Source organism: Podarcis pityusensis, assembly GCF_964106645.2.
Source record: "Podarcis pityusensis genome assembly, chromosome: 6".
Lineage (NCBI taxonomy): Eukaryota > Metazoa > Chordata > Lepidosauria > Squamata > Lacertidae > Podarcis > Podarcis pityusensis.
The window spans coordinates 9,903,874-9,922,169 of NC_138030.1; the positions used below are offsets into that span (position 1 = coordinate 9,903,874).

Sequence of the window (18,296 nt, forward strand, 5' to 3'; positions counted from 1 at the left end):
GTTTACATGTCCTTTTCTTCTTTTCCCCTCCACCTATGCAAAATAAGTAAGTAAGTAAGTAAGGACTACTATGGGGGAAATGACTAGATTTTGGAACATATACCAGAGATACAAAGATTTGTTACATTGGGGTGGGTTACCTAGAATTCTAAATAACCAGCTGCGTGCAGTTTTCTTATACATTCCTGTTTTTTACAGAGATGAACAGATTTCAATTGACACAATTTGTGGCAAAACTTTGAAGAATGTAAACAAAATAAGGCTATAGCAGACATTCACATTTTTTTCTGCTATATTTGTGCTTTTTAGTGAAACTTTGAATTATACTCTACCTTGAAGATACAAGCTTGCAGATTTGTAGTTTTGTTAAGCACATGCCATAAACTTGTAAAGTAAGAATTTTATGTTTAAAAATCCACCAGTATAAAATATACTTTGCATTATTCTAGATTTAGTAGTGTTGGAAGCTGGCACACTTACTTTAGCACAAGGTTTCCCAACTTGGTGCCCTCCAGATGTTTTGGACTAAAACTCCTATCATCCCTGGCTATTGGCCATTCTGCTAGAATTGCAGTCCACATCTGAGCTAGCCCTGCGTTAGCATATCTAGTCTACAGTACCAGAGTACAGTATTTCTAATTTTTGCAGTGTTCTACTGATTTCCTGAGGCCAAAATGCCACTAAAGCCTGCTGTTCCTACTTCGTTTGAATTTTTTGGCAGTTTTTTTTACAGATTTTTTTACAGATGTAAAAGTAAACTACATAATAATTACTTTGCAGTAAATATTTGAAACAAAGTTCAGTTCTGATGGGCTTGAAGAAAACTTCATGTACGTAAGCATGATAAATTAGTTACACATTTCATTCCTCAGCTGATGAGAAGTTGACTCTTCTCAGCAGCTGTATAAATAGAAAAAAAATCCACAAATAGCTCATTACGACTGCTCCAGTTATAAGTACAAACAGGGCATCTGTTTCAGTGCCTGCCTTTTTATGCCAGTTGATCAGCGATATATTTAGATAAGTGACCAGAGTTGAGTTGCCCATTCAAAATGTTACAGAAGCAAGCAGCTTGAGAAGGCTTGGAAGCACAATAATTGCAACCCTTATTATATGTGCCTGCCTTTGCAGATAATTTTTTATTTTTTTTTAGGATCTGCCTGTAGTAATGGGGGGGTGCTATTGCTTTTTCTGGACTAGCTAGAGCTCTGCTTTCGTAATGTTGGGGTCCAGATAGAAAAAATTTCTCTGGATCTGGGGTCTTGCCATGTAGCATTGCATCCATTATTTTTATTCAATTAACAAAAAACCTTTGGTTTAACATCCAGCAATGTAGCATCGAGCTCATGCACTGTGGCAAATTTAAAACGACAGCTTGTAGTCACTAAGTATGGAGTTGCAGGACAAGTGTCAGCCCTAGTAGGCCATGCTTGGTGGGTGGGTTTGAAGGGAGAGTAGAGAAGAGGGGGAAGGTAAAAACTCCATCGTGCTTTAGCTAGCTCCAGCTAACAATTGTCTTAGCTATGCAAGATAGCTCTGCGGGCAGGCAGTGGGTTTCCTGTCTGGCCTCCTACTTAGCTGAAGCAAAAGAAGCTCAGCTCGGCAGGCCGGTAGTGGTTTTCCTGTCTGCTTCAGTTGTGGTGAGCTAGCTTCCCACCTCAGCTGTGCAAAGATGCAAACACATAATGCAAAGCAAACAATATGCAACGGTGGGGGAGGAGGGCTTAGCTAACCTAAAAAGGTAATAAAGTGTATCTCTGCCTGTTGATTGGGGAGCAACTGAGGGCAAGCTTGCAGCTTCAGTATAAGAATGCTTGGAAGACAATAGGGGGCGGCCAGTCTTTGGAAGCTATTCCACTGGCTAACTCTGCGCAGATTTTGCAATAAACCTTTTTCTCTGTGGAACCCACCCTGGTGTATGTTTGACTCCTTCATGCTAACAGCAAGGGCACGAGGTGACTGGATCCGGACCCCTTAGGATCAGATATCCTAGCATATCTGGTGCGTTGGCCGGGAACCCACCTCTCCTGCTGGTTGAGCTTGAAGGCCAGGCTCAACTGGACGAACAGCTTGGATCGGCGTAGGCGGCTCCAGCGCGCGCCCGCCAGTTGCGGGAGGAACCAATCACTCCGTTCCTGAGTGGAGATGTCCGGTTGTGGGAGAAAAAGGATCGGCCGAGGGAGGACACAGGGTGTGTCTCAGGACATAGAGGTAAGCTCTTGGGGAAAGAGAAGAGCTGGAGATCTGATCAATCTCACCTGGAGTGTGGCAATAACGTGCCCCCAGGAAGGGTTGGCCGGGACAGTGGGGTCCTGCTGCCAGGGTGTGGAAAGGAAAAGGGTGGTGGGTGTGAAGGTGGACTGTGTGTTGTATGGCCAAATACTCCAGTGAAAGGATGAATGTGTGAGAGGTCGGGGCTTAGCGTCTCCGTGGCCAAGCGTGTCTAGGGCTGTGTGGTTCTTGGCAGCGCGAGCTCGTCCAAGCCACAGTCTGTAGCGTGTGAAGTGGGCAAGGTGCTGATTTTGGCTAGGAGCGGAGTATTCTGGTAAACATGGGTTCAGGAAGCAGTAAATGTACCCCTTTGGAATGCTTCCTGAACAACTGGAAATTGGCTACCAAGGATGATGACTGGGGGTTCAAGTTGAAGAAGGAGAGGCTTAGGAACCTTTGTGAAGTGGACTGGCCGACGCAGGGCACTGGCTGGCCGTCCGAGGGCAGTTTTGATGGACGGTTGATCAATCCCTTGTGGCAGAGAGTAATTGAAAACCATCCAGATCAAATTCCCTATATTTCCACGTGGAAAACCAATGTGGATAAAAACCCCCCTTGGCTGCAGGCTTGCCGAACTGTCCCACCACGGGCAAGGATCTGTGCCGTCCGGCAGCAGAAATTACCTCTTGTGGTCCAAGACACAGAGGAAGATGAGTTAATTGTGAGGCCACCTCCTTATACACCCCCAGCACCGGCACCAGCACCACAGAATGATCCACCCCCGCAGAATAATCTCCAGGATAACCCCCCGAACCCAGTTGGTGGCAGCCTTATCAACCCAACCCCTGAGGATAAAAACCCCACCAAATCAGAGACAGATGAGGAGGATGAAAGTGATGATGATGAGGGGGATGAGGAAACACTGTTAAAGATGTTGGAAGAGAAGGTACAGAAGGGGGAGAAGTGGAGTAAGAAGCAAGACAAATGGATAAAGGACTATGTAGACCCCTATAAAGACCAAGTGGATGTTAGTCCCCACCTCTTAGAAGTGGCACGTTGTGAGGATGGGCGCTGGAAGAAGAAACAAAAGAGGTGGCTGGAGGCAGCACGTAGAGCCGCCACCCACCATGAGAGAGAGAGAGGGAAGAAAGATCAGGCTACAGCCTTGATGCCCCTCCGGGTAGTTTATGACCCCCCGGGACCGCCAGGGGAGAATGGGGCAGCAGCACCACGCACCTACACAATCCAACATGTGCCTTTTTCAACTGCTGATATTTGCAATTGGCGCAATCAGAACCCCTCCTTTGAGGAGAACCCAGCCAAAATCATCAAACTTTTTGAAGGGATCTTTAAAACTTATGACCCTACCTATGATGATGTTCAATATCTTTTGGACTCTCTGTTAACAACAGAAGAAGTCCGGAGGGTCCATAGTGAGGCAAGGGCGCATCTGAGGCAGTTACAATTAAATGATAACCAAATGAATGATGCCTACCCCCGAGCCACTCCTAATTGGGACTATCAGGATCAGAATGCTCGGACCGCCCTGGCAACATACAGGAACCATGTACTGGCGGGAATGAGGAGGGCGCGGCCGCCTGGGACGCAACCAGTGCGCCATCTGCCGCCAAGAGGGGCACAGGGTGGGAGGAGGCCTGGCCGACCAAGACTGAGCGGTCATCTGAGGTTGCTAGGTGTCTGCTCCGGGAAATCATTCCCCGCTATGGCTTGCCCCGCTCCATAGGGTCGGACAATGGTCCAGCTTTTGTGCACAAAGTTTTGCAGGAGATAGCTAAGCTCTTGCAGATAAATTGGAAGTTACATAGTGCATACCGACCCCAGAGTTCTGGAAAAGTAGAGAGGATGAACAGGACTTTGAAAAATCAACTGTCCAAATTGACACAAGAGACAGGGTCCAATTGGGTAGCGATGTTGCCCCTCGCCCTGCTCCGGGTTCGAAGTCTCCCATCCAAGCGAACCCATCTCTCTCCCTTTGAACTGATGTTTGGGAGACCGGTTCCCTATGTACGCATGATTTCCCCCATCCCGGTCCAGGATGTTGAAACAGATCATTATGTGCAGTCACTCTCCCGCACTCTTCTTTCTCTCAACAGGTGGACCCAGGCTCGTACCCCGTGTGTGCTGGTCGAGCCCCTACACCGTTTCGAGCCAGGCAATGATGTGTGGGTGAAAGACTGGGCCCAAACTCCGCTACAGCCTTGCTGGAAGGGTCCCTATACTGTGCTTCTCTCTACACCCACTGCTGTCAAGGTTGCTGGCATCGCCCCTTGGGTCCACCATACTCGTGTGAAGGCGGCATCATCAGACTGGACTGTGTCTCCTAACCCGCAAGATCCTCTTCGGCTGACCATCTCCAGGCGCCCGACGGACGACCGCCCTGCTGCTGTCACTCCAGGAAGCTGATAGCTCTACGCACGGCTGAAGAGAGAGGATGGGAGGGGTACCCAACGCCAGTACCCCCAACGTTCCTGATAGCCAAGCCCTTCCCCACGCCCCTATCATGCCTGATATGTGGTGGGAGGAGCCCTGGACTCCCGGGGCTTGGTGGGCTTGGGTTCTGTGTATGCCCCTGATTTTCTTGATGCTTTTGTATTTCTGCTGGCACGAACGCTCCCGGATGGATGGGGATGGATGGGGAGGATATTCACTATGGTTGCGGGCCCCTTGGTGCTTTTATTGCTCCTTTGCTTCTGTATTCCCTGCTTGATGCAATGCATGCAGAATATGATGGAGAAAATGATGTCTCGCATGATGGGCCCCCGTGTGATAGCTTACCTGAGGGAGTATCGCCCTGTCCCTGTTGATGCACCTGACGGTGATCAAGAAGAAGAGGAGGGAGTGAAGGGAGAGTAGAGAAGAGGGGGAAGGTAAAAACTCCATCGTGCTTTAGCTAGCTCCAGCTAACAATTGTCTTAGCTATGCAAGATAGCTCTGCGGGCAGGCAGTGGGTTTCCTGTCTGGCCTCCTACTTAGCTGAAGCAAAAGAAGCTCAGCTCGGCAGGCCGGTAGTGGTTTTCCTGTCTGCTTCAGTTGTGGTGAGCTAGCTTCCCACCTCAGCTGTGCAAAGATGCAAACACATAATGCAAAGCAAACAATATGCAATGGTGGGGGAGGAGGGCTTAGCTAACCTAAAAAGGTAATAAAGTGTATCTCTGCCTGTTGATTGGGGAGCAACTGAGGGCAAGCTTGCAGCTTCAGTATAAGAATGCTTGGAAGACAATAGGGGGCGGCCAGTCTTTGGAAGCTATTCCACTGGCTAACTCTGCGCAGATTTTGCAATAAACCTTTTTCTCTGTGGAACCCACCCTGGTGTATGTTTGACTCCTTCATGCTAACAGCAAGGGCACGAGGTGACTGGATCCGGACCCCTTAGGATCAGATATCCTAACAGGTTCCTAGGCCCAGTAACTGTCCCAAGAATGCTATATCCCAAATTTTTCATAGAAGAGGTTATCAAAATGGACTTGATAAATTTTCTTTCAGAACTTTCCTCTAGCACCCTACAGTACAGTGTGCATCACAGCTAGGTGTGTGGAGCCTTGGAGCATATCATACTAATTAAAAGCATGTATATGCATTTCACAACTGTCTACAAATGCAAATAAAATGCAAAGCACATGTGCTACAGAGCTGGCTAGTCGACAGCTAGGGTTGCTATATTCACTTAAGGACTCAATTTTAAAACTGTGTTGATGGAAGGCAATCTTACTCGGCTATGAGTGATCGCCAAAGAATATGATTCCCAAAATCCGGACAAGGTTGTTGAGTTGCTTTGTCACCAACCCCCGAAGTTGTTGAGCTTATTTTGGGAACATCTGTTGAAATGTACAGTTTTTTGGGCTTTGGAATTTTTAAGCCATTTACATACTTGCCATACATCCAGGTTTTCTCAGACATTTTACCTATTACCCCAAAATTGCCTGTAAATGCCATTTTGCAGCCCGATTACCAGACATAAACCCAGACGTATACCACTCTCTGCTCTACTATATCTGATAGCAAACAGGCAACTGCAAACATGAGTGTACCGAGTGCTATTCTTCTAGAAAAAGAGGTGCCAGAATTCACCATGAACGCCTCCCTTTTTCTATTATAATGGCAATGGCGCCCACCTGAGAAGTGCTGGAATGGCGTTCCTGTGAGCTAACGAAAAAGGCCCCAAGTGTACCATCACCCGAGCAGAATAATAATTTTCAGTGGGTATTTTCCTTCCTTCGCCAGGGGCAGACTTTGGTCTTTCAAATTTCAGTGGCGCCCTCTGCAAGGCCAAAATGCGGGTATCCTTCGCCCACTAGGCTTGTGGCGGAAAGGGTTCTTGCACGCCTTAAACCCACCTCCTCTGCCCTCACACACCAACATGGAACTCTGCGCACTGCAATTTACTCCTCTTGCTCTTGCCAGCGACATTTAAACCAACTTGATGGGAGCGAACATGTGCTCCAAATGCGCTTTAAAGCTCTAGCTGCAGTTTGTGCACACAGTCCATTATTTTCCTTGTCGTGATATATGAGGTAATGTGGAAAATACAAGTGAACCGTCGTCTTTTGCTTGTATCTTTTCCCTGCCTATTGAGATCAAGCAGAAGCCTTTTGCCCGGCCTGCTGAAAACATTTTTGTTCAGACAAGCCTACCCAGGTACTTAGGAAGTGATTTTAATCTGTTTTCAATATTTTAACTTGTGTAGGTTTTGAAAGCACGGTTCTGAATCTTTCTTGATTTTATCATCTTCCTGTAAACCGCTTTGGGTTTTCTTCTCAGTCAAAAGGCGCACTAAATGTTACGAAGCAATAATAATATCATTTGCTCCCTTCATTCTCCTCAGCGAGGAACCTCTCCAAATTCCCGCCTTTTTGCGCACAGCCCCGAAACGCCCCCCCCCCCGAACTCACCCTCTTTAGCCACGCCCAATCCATAACGGCCTCTTCTGCCCCGCCCACTCGAAAGCTGACACTCTTCACGGCGCCGCCAGGCTTAGAAACCGGTGTGCGCGTGACGTCGCCGCGCACGCCTCGTGGTCCCTTGCGCCTGCGCGCTGCCGCCGTTGCGGGCTTTGTAGTCGCCTCTGAGTGACGTTAGGTCTCTCTTTCCGGCCTGGGCTCGAGGCGTGTGAGGAGGTGAGGCGAGGCCTGCTCCGTGTTCCCGGGCGGGCGGGCCGTGATTTCTCCCTCGCTGAGGTGGCCGGTTGAAAGCGGGGTGAGGGGGTGAGGCGCGTACTCGGTTGAGCTGATTCCTCCGCCCGCTCCCAGCTTCCCCTCTTCCCGGGGGTCGCCTGCTTCCTCTGCCCTGAGGTGGGAGGCCCAGGGGGTGAGGGGACATGAAGGAGACCCTTTTCATATACAGTGGTACCTCGGGTTACATATGCTTCAGGTTACAGACTTGGCTAACCCAGAAATATTACCTCGGGTTAAGAACTTTGCTTCAGGATGAGAACAGAAGAAATCGTGCTCCGGCGATTGCCAAAAAGCAGAATTTCATAGTGAATTTGCTCGGTAGACATATCCAAGGAATTTTGAAAAAATAGAAATTAGAGTTTATTGTGGGGCTTTTGTGTGTACCTTACCTGTGTTGCAGGAAATGAATCCAGGTAGCAGAGCATCTGCTTTGCATGCAGATATCCCAGATTCTATCTCCAGCATATCTGAGTAGAGCTGGGAAAGAACCCTGTCTAAAATCCTGGAAAGCTGCTGCCAGCCAGTGTAGGTAGAGCTGAGTTACATGGACTGCGTAAGGCAGCTCCGTATCCGGAAAGTTAAGTGTGAATTGAGAATTGCAGCCTGAAATAGAGCATTTTTTTAAAGGTAAAACCTGTTGTGTTCAGTTTGCAAACACCCTTGTTTCGGAGTCCGTACAAGGCAATTTCCTTTTTTATATATATATAAGATATTTATTAAGGTTTTCAAAATATTACAAAGTAAAAATAGAAAAAAGAAAAATACAAAATAAAAATAGTTAAAAACAACTCAATCTTTCCATTACTTATTTTTCATTAGCTTGTTTCCCGGACCTCCTCACGCCTCCCTTTTTTGTATTCCAATTCAGTTTGTTGGTTCAGCAAATCCTTCCCCTCTTTGTTTATCCTAATCTTTAATCTTAAAGTATTGTAACATTAAATTTTTACCTGTTAATAATCCATTTTTCATATTCCCTTATAGTATTTCAGCTAAAAACCATTTAATTTCTATCCAACATCATTCTAACATTCATTAATTTTACAATATTTCTGTAAATAGTCTTTAAATTTCTTCCAATCTTCTTCCACCGACTCTTCTCCCTGGTCTCGGATTCTGCCAGTCATTTCCGCCAGTTCCATATAGTCAATCACCTTCATCTGCCATTCTTCCAGAGTGGGTAGATCTTGTGTCTTCCAATACTTTGCAATGAGTATTCTTGCTGCTGTTGTGGCATACATAAAAAAAGTTCTATCCTTCTTTGGCACCAGTTGGCCGACTATGCCCAGGAGAAAGGCCTCTGGTTTCTTCAAGAAGGTATATTTAAATACTTTTTTCAATTCATTGTAGATCATCTCCCAGAAAGCCTTAATCCATGGGCATGTCCACCAAAGGTGGAAGAATGTACCTTCAGTTTCTTTACATTTCCAACATTTGTTATCGGGCAAATGGTAGATTTTTGCAAGCTTGACTGGAGTCATGTACCACCTGTATACCATTTTCATAATATTCTCTCTTAAGGCATTACATGCCATAAACTTCATACCTGTGGTCCATAACTGTTCCCAGTCAGCCATCATTATGTTATGTCCAACATCTTGTGCCCATTTAATCATAGCAGATTTCACCATTTCATCCTGAGTATTCCATTTCGACAGCAAGTTATACATCTTTGATAAAGTCTTAGTTTTGGGTTCTAACAGTTCTGTTTCTAATTTTGATTTTTCCACCTGGAAGCCAATTTTCTTGTCCGAATTATATGCCTCCATTATCTGATAATAATGAAGCCAATCTCGCACTTTGTTTTTTAGTTTCTCAAAACTCTGCAGTTTCAATCTGTCTCGTACAAGGCAATTTCCTGTACTCTTAATATCTGGCAGGTAGAAATTGTTGCTTTGAGGAGGGGCTGTTCATGTACTTACTTTCCGTTTATTGGAAGTGCAGTAAATGCACAAATGTGTTTGTTTTCCATCTGTTAATCGTTGAACGATATCTTCCACTTAAGTGGGAGATGGAATTGGCTCCTCTCTCCACCCCTCCTCAAGTTCAGTAGAGGTGAGATGACAGTGGGATTTAGGTGAGAGAATGTATTTAGATAAGTCTAGGCTGCCATACAGTGTGGAGTGGGTGTGTAATTCTGAATCTTACATTTCTTATTCATGGATTATTCATTTACATGTTATGAATGTCTCTTCTGAGTTTTACTAAGAGTAGACACAACTCTGGCTGTAAAGATAGTATGTCGCGGTTAAGATAATCTCATCTCTGAAAATTTGAAGGCAATCTACTCTGACTTAGTTGAGTACCACCTCCCTGATACATTAAATAATTTTGCATTGTTTTCAAGTAAACAGACCCTACTTTGCATTGAAGAGGCTTGCTGCTGCTAAAATGGAAAACACCCATTGATCATTATAGCATTAGAAATATCATACAACAGCAGTTAATTTGAACATAAAAAAGATTGTCCAGTATCTGAAGAAGTGTGCATGCACACGAAAGCTTATACCCAGAACGAACTTAGCTGGTCTCTAAGGTGCTGCTGGACAATTTTTTTAAAAAAAATATTTATTTTGACTGCATCAGACCAACAGGGCTACCACCTGAAAATAAAAAAATATTGTTATAATTTAATATTCTAGGGAAGTGCTCCTGCATACAACTGAGAGTTTAAATAAAAATAAACACTTCAAAAGAAATATTCCTGCTTCATTAAATTAATACACACAATGTAGTTTTAAATACGTGCATAACTGAGATGGGAAGATGCTGGAAGATAAGGACTCTGATAGGTTACAGTCTTCTGGGGGTGAGGCTATTTCTGCAATTTTCAGTCACTTAAGCATCTGCTAAGTACTGATCTTTTAACATATCTTGTCAGAAATTTCCTGTTGCACGTCACTTGTGGCAAAACCCTAGAAAAACACAATGCAGAACGACGCTGGAGAATTTGTGGATCTCTACGTTCCTCGTAAATGGTGTGTATTAATTTATCCATGGAAATTACCAGTCTGCCTTGGGCAACTTGAAGAAAATCATGGCACATTTGGGCATGGGGTTAAATCATGGCTTTAGCCATACAATAACGCTCCTTGGGCTCAAGTGCTCCCAACCTGACTTCCTGGCATGACTGGAGGAAGAGCACAGGAGCTTCCGCAGTTCAGTGTGTCATCCAACCTGAGACAAGCTGGTTAATATTAAGTACAGATACCTGAAGCAAGCTAGCTTGATAAACTATAACTTGAAGTTGGCTTTGTTTCAACTGCCCATAGCACATTGAGCACAGTATGTCCAGGTTTGGTGACATAGCAAGCTGCAGTTAATCTTAAACAGAAACAAAAGCTTCCAAACTTCTACTTGTGTTCATGCTGATTGAGGGAGTGTGTGAGCCCAAGGCTCGCTGGGGTTCATTCTTAGAATACCAAACTATGATTTACTGATGTGTCAGTTGCTATGTTAGCATGGAGTTGTTGGTTTTGGGGGGAGGGTGTGGGGGTTACACCTTTAGGTGCCAGGAAAAAACATTTGTCTTCAACCAAGCCTTTGGCTGATTAACATCTGATAAACCTTTTAAATGTGTTGTCAGAGGGGGGTTCTTGGTTTGTTCTTGTTTTTTATATTGTATTTTTACGTTGTGAACCACCCTGCGATCTACAGATGAAGGGTGGTATGCAAATTTAATAAACAAGAATAATAAGATTGAGCTATTTGGCTGCTACAGCAGAAAAAAAGATGATTGCATAGATAGGTGCATGCACCTGCCAGCTCAACTGTAGTAAAGGTAAGGTGGTTACAAGCAGGATTTAAGATGCAGAAAGGCTAAGTTGAGGATTCCAGAAAGAGATATGTCCAGAGCTTTAGTTCCATGTATTTCAAGAGTGCAGGGGGTGTCCCAGGCATGCCAAGAGTGGGTGCAGCTGCTGTAAGACTATGGTGGTTGTCTTCAGTGCAAGATTTTCTAGCCGTGAACTTTTATATATTTTCATGGGGCTTCTTTTCTTCCCTTCAGCTCTGCTAGCAACCGGATAATTGGTGCTAAAGACCATGCCTCCATCCAGATGAATATTTCTGAGGTGAGTAAAATATAATTAATTAGAATATACAAGTTGAAAGACGTTAATGAATGTGTTTTCTTTTTGGTACTGAATTTCATTTTAATGAGGCTTGTAACCTGCCACTTGCCTGGGTTGCTGACTTTATGTAAAAAATGAATTCCTAGCTGCAATGGGCTTATTATGGCTACAGTAGGAAGAAGCCTAAGTGTAAAAAGTTGGTTAAGCATTGATCTAACACAAGGCCACATGGAGTTGACTGCAGTCACAAAGAGAACCAGTGTTGGTTACAACATGGTGTCCCTGCATAATGTGCAGTTTTCTTTCACTCCTTTCTGCCTTTCGTGATCTGGCCCTGAGTATTAAAAGTTACAGCAGCGTAGCAATAATCACTGTTGCTTCTCTCAGGCTCCTGGGTCCAGAGGGCATGGGACTGTAGAATTACTTCCTGCTGCAGGTGAAAATAAATTACAGGGGCTGCTTCCTGTAGCAAGCAGTACTGAGAGAACAGCATTCATGGTCCAAAGGAAGCACATGGGGGGGGGGCTTATTTATTTAAACATAAACCTCAAAGCAGTTTATAAAAATATAAGACAATAAAAGCAAGGGGTAGGTCACATTCCTGCCATTCTTTTGCTTTGAACCCTGGGTGCTGTTGGTCTAATACTGCTTGCTGCATGACTTTTTGTTTTTATTCATAAAAGTTAGTATCATCTGTTCCATTGCTTCCCTTTGTGTTTTAAACAAATTTCTATTAATTTTTGGATGTATTGTGGATTGATAGAAATGAAAAATTAATCCTTTTGTGTACATGGGACATGGCTGACATTTGTCCCAGATTTCAGTAATCCAGTAAATCTGGGCAAACACATTTTTCATACATATATTAATTTGCTTTCTGTAAATTCCCTGGTTAGATTTGTAAGGGGTTCACTGCCGATAATTGATATCTTCTATGCATTGTGTTTTCCAGTATAACTGCACAACAGTTAACATGTTGAAATGCAGTCTTGATTCCCATTTCAGGTTGATAAAGTCACAGGCAGAGTCAATGGCCAATTCAAAACTTATGCAATTTGTGGAGCAATTCGCAGAATGGTAAGTATGTACTTAAAATGGTTTCTCTTCCCCAGTAGTATAACTTCTGTTGTCTTTCCACCTCAGTGTTTGGCTGTTGTGGGAGGTGGTCTCACTACATGTTGGGTTTCTGCTTTTATATAAACTGCAGCTCGCAATTTAATTTGACATATTTTACTGGTACCTTATGAGGAGCAGCTCATTTAAGGTTAGCAGACTAGATCTTGGAGTTAATTCTGTTTTAAATAAGGAAATTGTTATCCTCTGGGTTGTGAGAGTAATGTAAAGGGGCTCTTTACACTAGTAACATTTAAACATCCTTTCTCCAGGACTTTCAGTTGCTGGACTGCAGTGCTAGGCACATTTACTTAGAAGTAACACACATGGAAATCAATAAATATATTTATGATTGGGCTTTTAGTCTTTCATGTTTAACTCATGAGGCGTGTATGGAAAACAGATTTGCAAGCAGTATCAAATTCTTACATGAACTTGTACTAGATTAACATAAGCAAATATGAACAGAGCTGGATACCACTGCAGGGATTACTAAGTACCATCTTTGTGGACTGTTCTGAAGCTCTTCATTTGTCTCAAAATATGGTTGATGAATTAACTCACAGTGGCATTCAAGAGTTCTCTGTTCTCTGTGTGTGCAATAATTTTTTGCAAGTTCCCTCTATCAGTAAATGAATAGGCTACCATGAATAGTTGCTCCTGAAAGAAGCAATCATTCCTTCTGTATTACACACCATCATTCTGGAATGAATAGAGTGAACCTTAATTTGAAGTCATTTCAAGACAGTGGGCTACACTACTACTTAGTAATGTAATTCTGTCACAGGGAGGTAAGCAGTGTTGAAAACTGATAGTTACCATCTTAGAATAACATTTAGTGACCAAACCACATCTGGTTGGCCACTGAGAATGGGATACTGGACTAGATGGGCCATTGGCCTGGTCCTACTGGTTATTCTTACGTTCTTGTAAGAATCTGACTAAGGCACCCATTTAAAAATTGTTAAGCCGGCCAGTATTGTGAAAATAGCCTAACCACATTGTGTCCAAGTTTATTCAAAAGCGAGATCCATAGTATTAAGTTGTGCTTACTCGCAGGTAAGTATTCATAAGAATCATTGCCCTCCCTTCTACTGAGGAAAAAGGAAAGCAAATCAGTTGTGTACCCTACCCTGGTCAAGTGTTGGCTTGTGCATTCCAAAAACCGATTGCAGGAGAGCATCTTAAAGCTCTGTATGTAGAGCACTTTGAACAGGCCTTTGCCACTCAGTTAAACTTATTTTCTCTGTTTCAGGGGGAATCTGATGACTCAATCCTGCGCCTTGCAAAGAACGATGGTATAATATCCAAGTAAGTTTTGTTGAATCTCATCTCTCTCTCTCGGGTACTAAAGCAGCTGTGCATTCTCAGTTTGCCAGCTTCTTGTGCTGTTTTGCTAAGCTTAATGTGTACATTTGTAACTGTTTCTTTTCCTTTTCTAGGAATTTCTAAAGCATGATGAAGAAGCATGATGTGAAATTTGTTATAAAATAAAACTCTTGGAAAGCACCTAAAGTTCAGTGTGTCATTTCAGCTCGTAACAGGTGAAACTGTTAAAAGAGGCTAATTCTGAAGATAACAGCATTGTTGATATGGATTACATAGGGCAATTTAAATGGATTCTTTTTATATTAAAAAAAATAGGCTTGTGTTTGTGATAGATTGCAATGGTAATACTTAACAGCTAAAATAGACCACAGATTCTTAGTCACCAAACTTTTGTCCCAGATTCTTAAACTTTATATCATTCTTGCCATGAGATGCAAGATGACGTTTGTCTCTCTACTTAGAACTCTAAAACACAGGGATGGAGACCCTGAATACCATCTGCAAAGCTGCAGGTTTTCTCTCCATCCCTGTTCTCACACGTTTTGCCTTCATTTATATGTGGTTTGCAGAGGGCACACCTAACTGGCTAGAAAGCTGCAGAAATGGTTTTGCTACATTTATCTGTGAATTACGTTTGTCTCTAGGGTTCTCATTCTTTATATATTTTCCCATGAGAAAGAAAATTATGTGTATTTCTTGGCAGGTTTTTTTCCTGAACAGCAAGAAGCCAATAGTTAAGAGAACTTCCCTTTGCTTGTTAAGATCTCAAATGTGAGGAAATGCAGTACATTGATATCCTGTGATAAATATAATTATTCTGAAGTATGTAAACTAGTTGTCATAAGGATCGTAGGAGCTTGAACTGGCTGATTTTTAAGCACTCAGTTTAGTAAGCTTAGAAGAAAGTTTTTGTGTTTAGAGTTCAGTTTGAGTTGGGTAGGTGGTTCAAGGAGCTGTACGCACACCTAGGCTCACCAAATGTCACTCCCCAGAATAAGAGGTGTGTGCTGCCCTCATCCCGACGCTGTCTGATGTGGGTGGTTATTTTTAGAACTCTATTTGTTCGCCTCTTTTCACTGGAGACCTGAAGTGAATTACAAAAAATTAAAAATCCAAAGCGCAGAGTACAATGGCTTGTTTCTGGAGAGATCTGATTGAAGCCGCTATTTCTTTTTCTGGTATTCCAAAGTTTGAGAACTTCCTTTATTAGAAAAGCTGACCATGTTTTTCTAAGGGGAACAATGTAAAAAGATTCCTGCATTGTGGGGGGGTTGGACTAGAATTCAGGGGTCGGCAAGGTTTATCGGCCATGGGCCGGATCACTCCCACAGAGATCATCCGTGGGACGGACTGGCGCAGTGTGATGCCGGAAATCACGTCTGCACATGTCCACAGCGCCAGAAATCTCTTTGTGCATGCCCAGACGCTGAAAATTGCACCTCCGAAGAAGTGATTTTCAGTGTCTGGACCTGTGCAGAAGTGATTTTCGGTATCTACGCGTGTGCAGAAGCGATTTTCAGTATCTGCGTGTGTGCAGACGTGATTTCCGTCGCTGCTCAGCAAGTCCCCGCGTGCTGCGCTGCTTTAGCGCAGCGCACGGGGGACTTGTTGCCAACCCCTGGGCTAGATGGCCCTTGGGTTCCCTTCCACCTCTGCAATTCTGTGATTCTAAGTTTTACCCAGTAGCTGAGCAAACACAATTCTGCAAGTCTATTCTAATAACCTATTAACTTGGCAGCCGGTAGGAAGGCTTATATTCTATCTGCCTCACAGAGCCCTAGGGGAAACCACAGCTTGAATAGATTGAGAAGACAGACATATGCTGATGCAACTTTTGTTATCTGTCACTCCCCTGATTCTGGCTAACATCCACTATGCTGCACTTTTGACCTGATGTGCACAGCTGTTTTACCTTTTAGATTTCCAATGGCTTATTTTTAAACTTTGAGATAGCAGCAGCCAGGTATATTAAAACATCATGGCAAACCTGAGGTGGTAGTGGCATTCCCATATAGGATGAGACTTCCATTTTAAATCCAGGTATATTCTGGAGGCTGTGCCAGTAGTTTGCTGCAGTAGGTAGGAATTTTAGGTAAATATGTATATGGCAGCAGCTTCTCAGGACAGTGCCTCACTTGAGAGGCAGAGGCACTTAGCAGAAAACACCTGGTTTAATACAGTTTCATCAGTAGGAATGACGAAAAGACACCTGAAGAAGTTGTAGAAAAAAACCTCCTTTTCCCTTATGGGGTATCCAAGAGCCCATATAGAGTCCTCAAGTGGGTTCCCTATCAGTAGGAGAAAATAACAGAGGCCAACCAGAGAATATTGAGAAGCAGCTAGTAAGCCTGATCTTTATTAAACTTGCAACAGGGTCCTCACCACATGCAGGAGGGAGGAGGAACCCAGAACAATGGTGTGCAAGCCCTTATATATACTTTTGAAATTGCCCACCCTGTAGCTCAAGACTACCCCAAAAAACATACATACATCAAGAAGGAGGCGGTCTACAGCGGAAATCCTGTCTGCCAGGATACCTGACAGTGGCCAGCAATTGCATTAGTTGGGCATCCTGGCCATTCTTTTGTGATGGTAAATACTTTAATTGCTGAATCCAGGTCACAGGCTCACCCTATTCATACACAAAGATGCCCTAAAGACAGGTAAGCAAAAGAAAATGGAGAGGCTTTCCCATTTCCTTCCTCTTTGCAGAGAAACATTTGAGGTCAATTTGGGAGAGTCAAAATGGTTTCAGGATTGTTCTCCTGTACTATTTCAGACACGTGGTTTACATACTTATGTATGTGTTTGCCTTGTAAATTTATGAACATTTAATTTATATATTTGAGACCTTAAATTCTTAGTCAAAATAAAAAAAATCCTTCCAGTAGCACCTTTAAGACCAACTAAGTTAGTTCTTGGTATGAGCTTTCGTGTGCAAGCACACTTCTTCAGATACTTCTTCTTTCGTGCTTGCACACGAAAGCTCATACCAAGAACTAACTTAGTTGGTCTTAAAGGTGCTACTGGAAGGATTTTTTTTATTTTGACTATGGCAGACCAACACGGCTACCTATCTGTAACTTAAATTCTTAGAACAAAGTGAAGACGGAGGATGTGGTGAAAAGCGCAAGTAGCTTTCTTAAAACTTTGCACCATTTTTAATTTTACACCATAAATAGCATCTCCTCACATGGCTGCCAAAATACGGGTGAAGACTGCATACTTTAGAAAGCTAGCCAAAAGTGTTGATATTTAAATTACTCCTTACCTCTTGGTGTTCCAATTATCCAGATTAAGAATTATGATTGGTGTTCCAATTATCCAGATTAAGAATTATGATTGGCAAGCATTTTGCATAACTCATGGGTCAATAAGCATTAGCACCTGCTATAATTGCTTATAGAAATTATATAAAAATGAGCATTCTACTGCTGTAACTGGCAACAGGTGTTAAAACATTACACAGCTCAGGCACAAAGCTGAGCCATAGTGTGCATAGATTTGCCTAAATATTCAGTTCATTTTAGAGGATTAATACTAGTGGGATAAGGAAAGTTGAACTTAATGGCATTTCATTTGTTCAGGATTTATGTCAGACAAGCTACTGTACTTTTCCTTGTAAAAGATGCCCCCATGTATAAGACACCCCCTATTTTGGGGGACTCAAATTTAAGAAAATGGGGGAGATGGCACAGAGTTGAGCTTTTTTTGTGGAGGATAACCCAGTGTTGTTGACCTTTTTTTAGGGGGGATTGCAGAAAACCGCTCACCCACACAACATCACAAAATCCTCCTCTCGTCTGTACCCTTGCTGGCAGAAGCTGCCAATCACCCGCCCAATTGCCACAGCATCAGCCAATCAACACCACCCATCGACACAGCAACCAATAACACACACAAAAGCCATTAACACCCATGGCAGCAACAATTCAAACATCCACTCTATGCACTACCCATGTATAAGACAACCCCCATTTTTTAGCATGCTTCTTAAAATAAAAAACCTAGTCTTACACATGGAAAAGTACAGTAACTATAAAATAGGCAGAAAGGGTATATAGAAAAACATAGTTCTGCCATCCTAGAACAAGAATATATTTGAACTAATATTTTCCCTTGACCCATAACTCACACTCCATCATAACTTGTGTTAGCTGCTGAATTGGACAGTTTTTCAGAGTATTGTGTTGCAATATCTGCAGTCGACTGAGAATTCATCTGTTTGCCAAGTTTGGCGGTGGGTAGAGCAGATACGAGAGGAAGCACAGCAACTCAGGTATATTTATCTCAACAGGAGCAACAGACACATCTGCTGGAGCTGTGGTTTCTAGTGCTTGTAAGCCTGTAGGGGTTGGAGGCCAGGTCTGGCCTTGCACAT

The 18,296-nt window shown here is 43.3% G+C and overlaps 1 protein-coding gene across 3 annotated transcripts; it reads left to right on the forward strand.

The window, feature by feature from the left end:
- Positions 1-7,213: 7,213 nt before the first annotated feature.
- On the forward strand, positions 7,214-14,095 carry RPS21 (ribosomal protein S21; the record flags this gene model as incomplete). Of its 3 annotated transcripts, none has more annotated exons than XM_081011695.1 (6): positions 7,214-7,346; positions 10,282-10,378; positions 11,410-11,473; positions 12,479-12,550; positions 13,842-13,897; positions 14,029-14,095. In XM_081011695.1, exons 2-6 carry the CDS (start codon positions 10,329-10,331, stop codon positions 14,036-14,038), a joined length of 252 nt encoding a protein of 83 aa, XP_080867821.1. In that variant the 5' UTR covers positions 7,214-7,346; positions 10,282-10,328. The 3 variants fall into 3 exon arrangements, with proteins under 3 accessions (XP_080867821.1, XP_080867823.1, XP_080867822.1); XM_081011696.1 differs by having other exon boundaries at positions 7,327-7,351; XM_081011697.1 differs by lacking the exon at positions 14,029-14,095 and having other exon boundaries at positions 13,842-13,901.
- Positions 14,096-18,296: the final 4,201 nt, after the last annotated feature.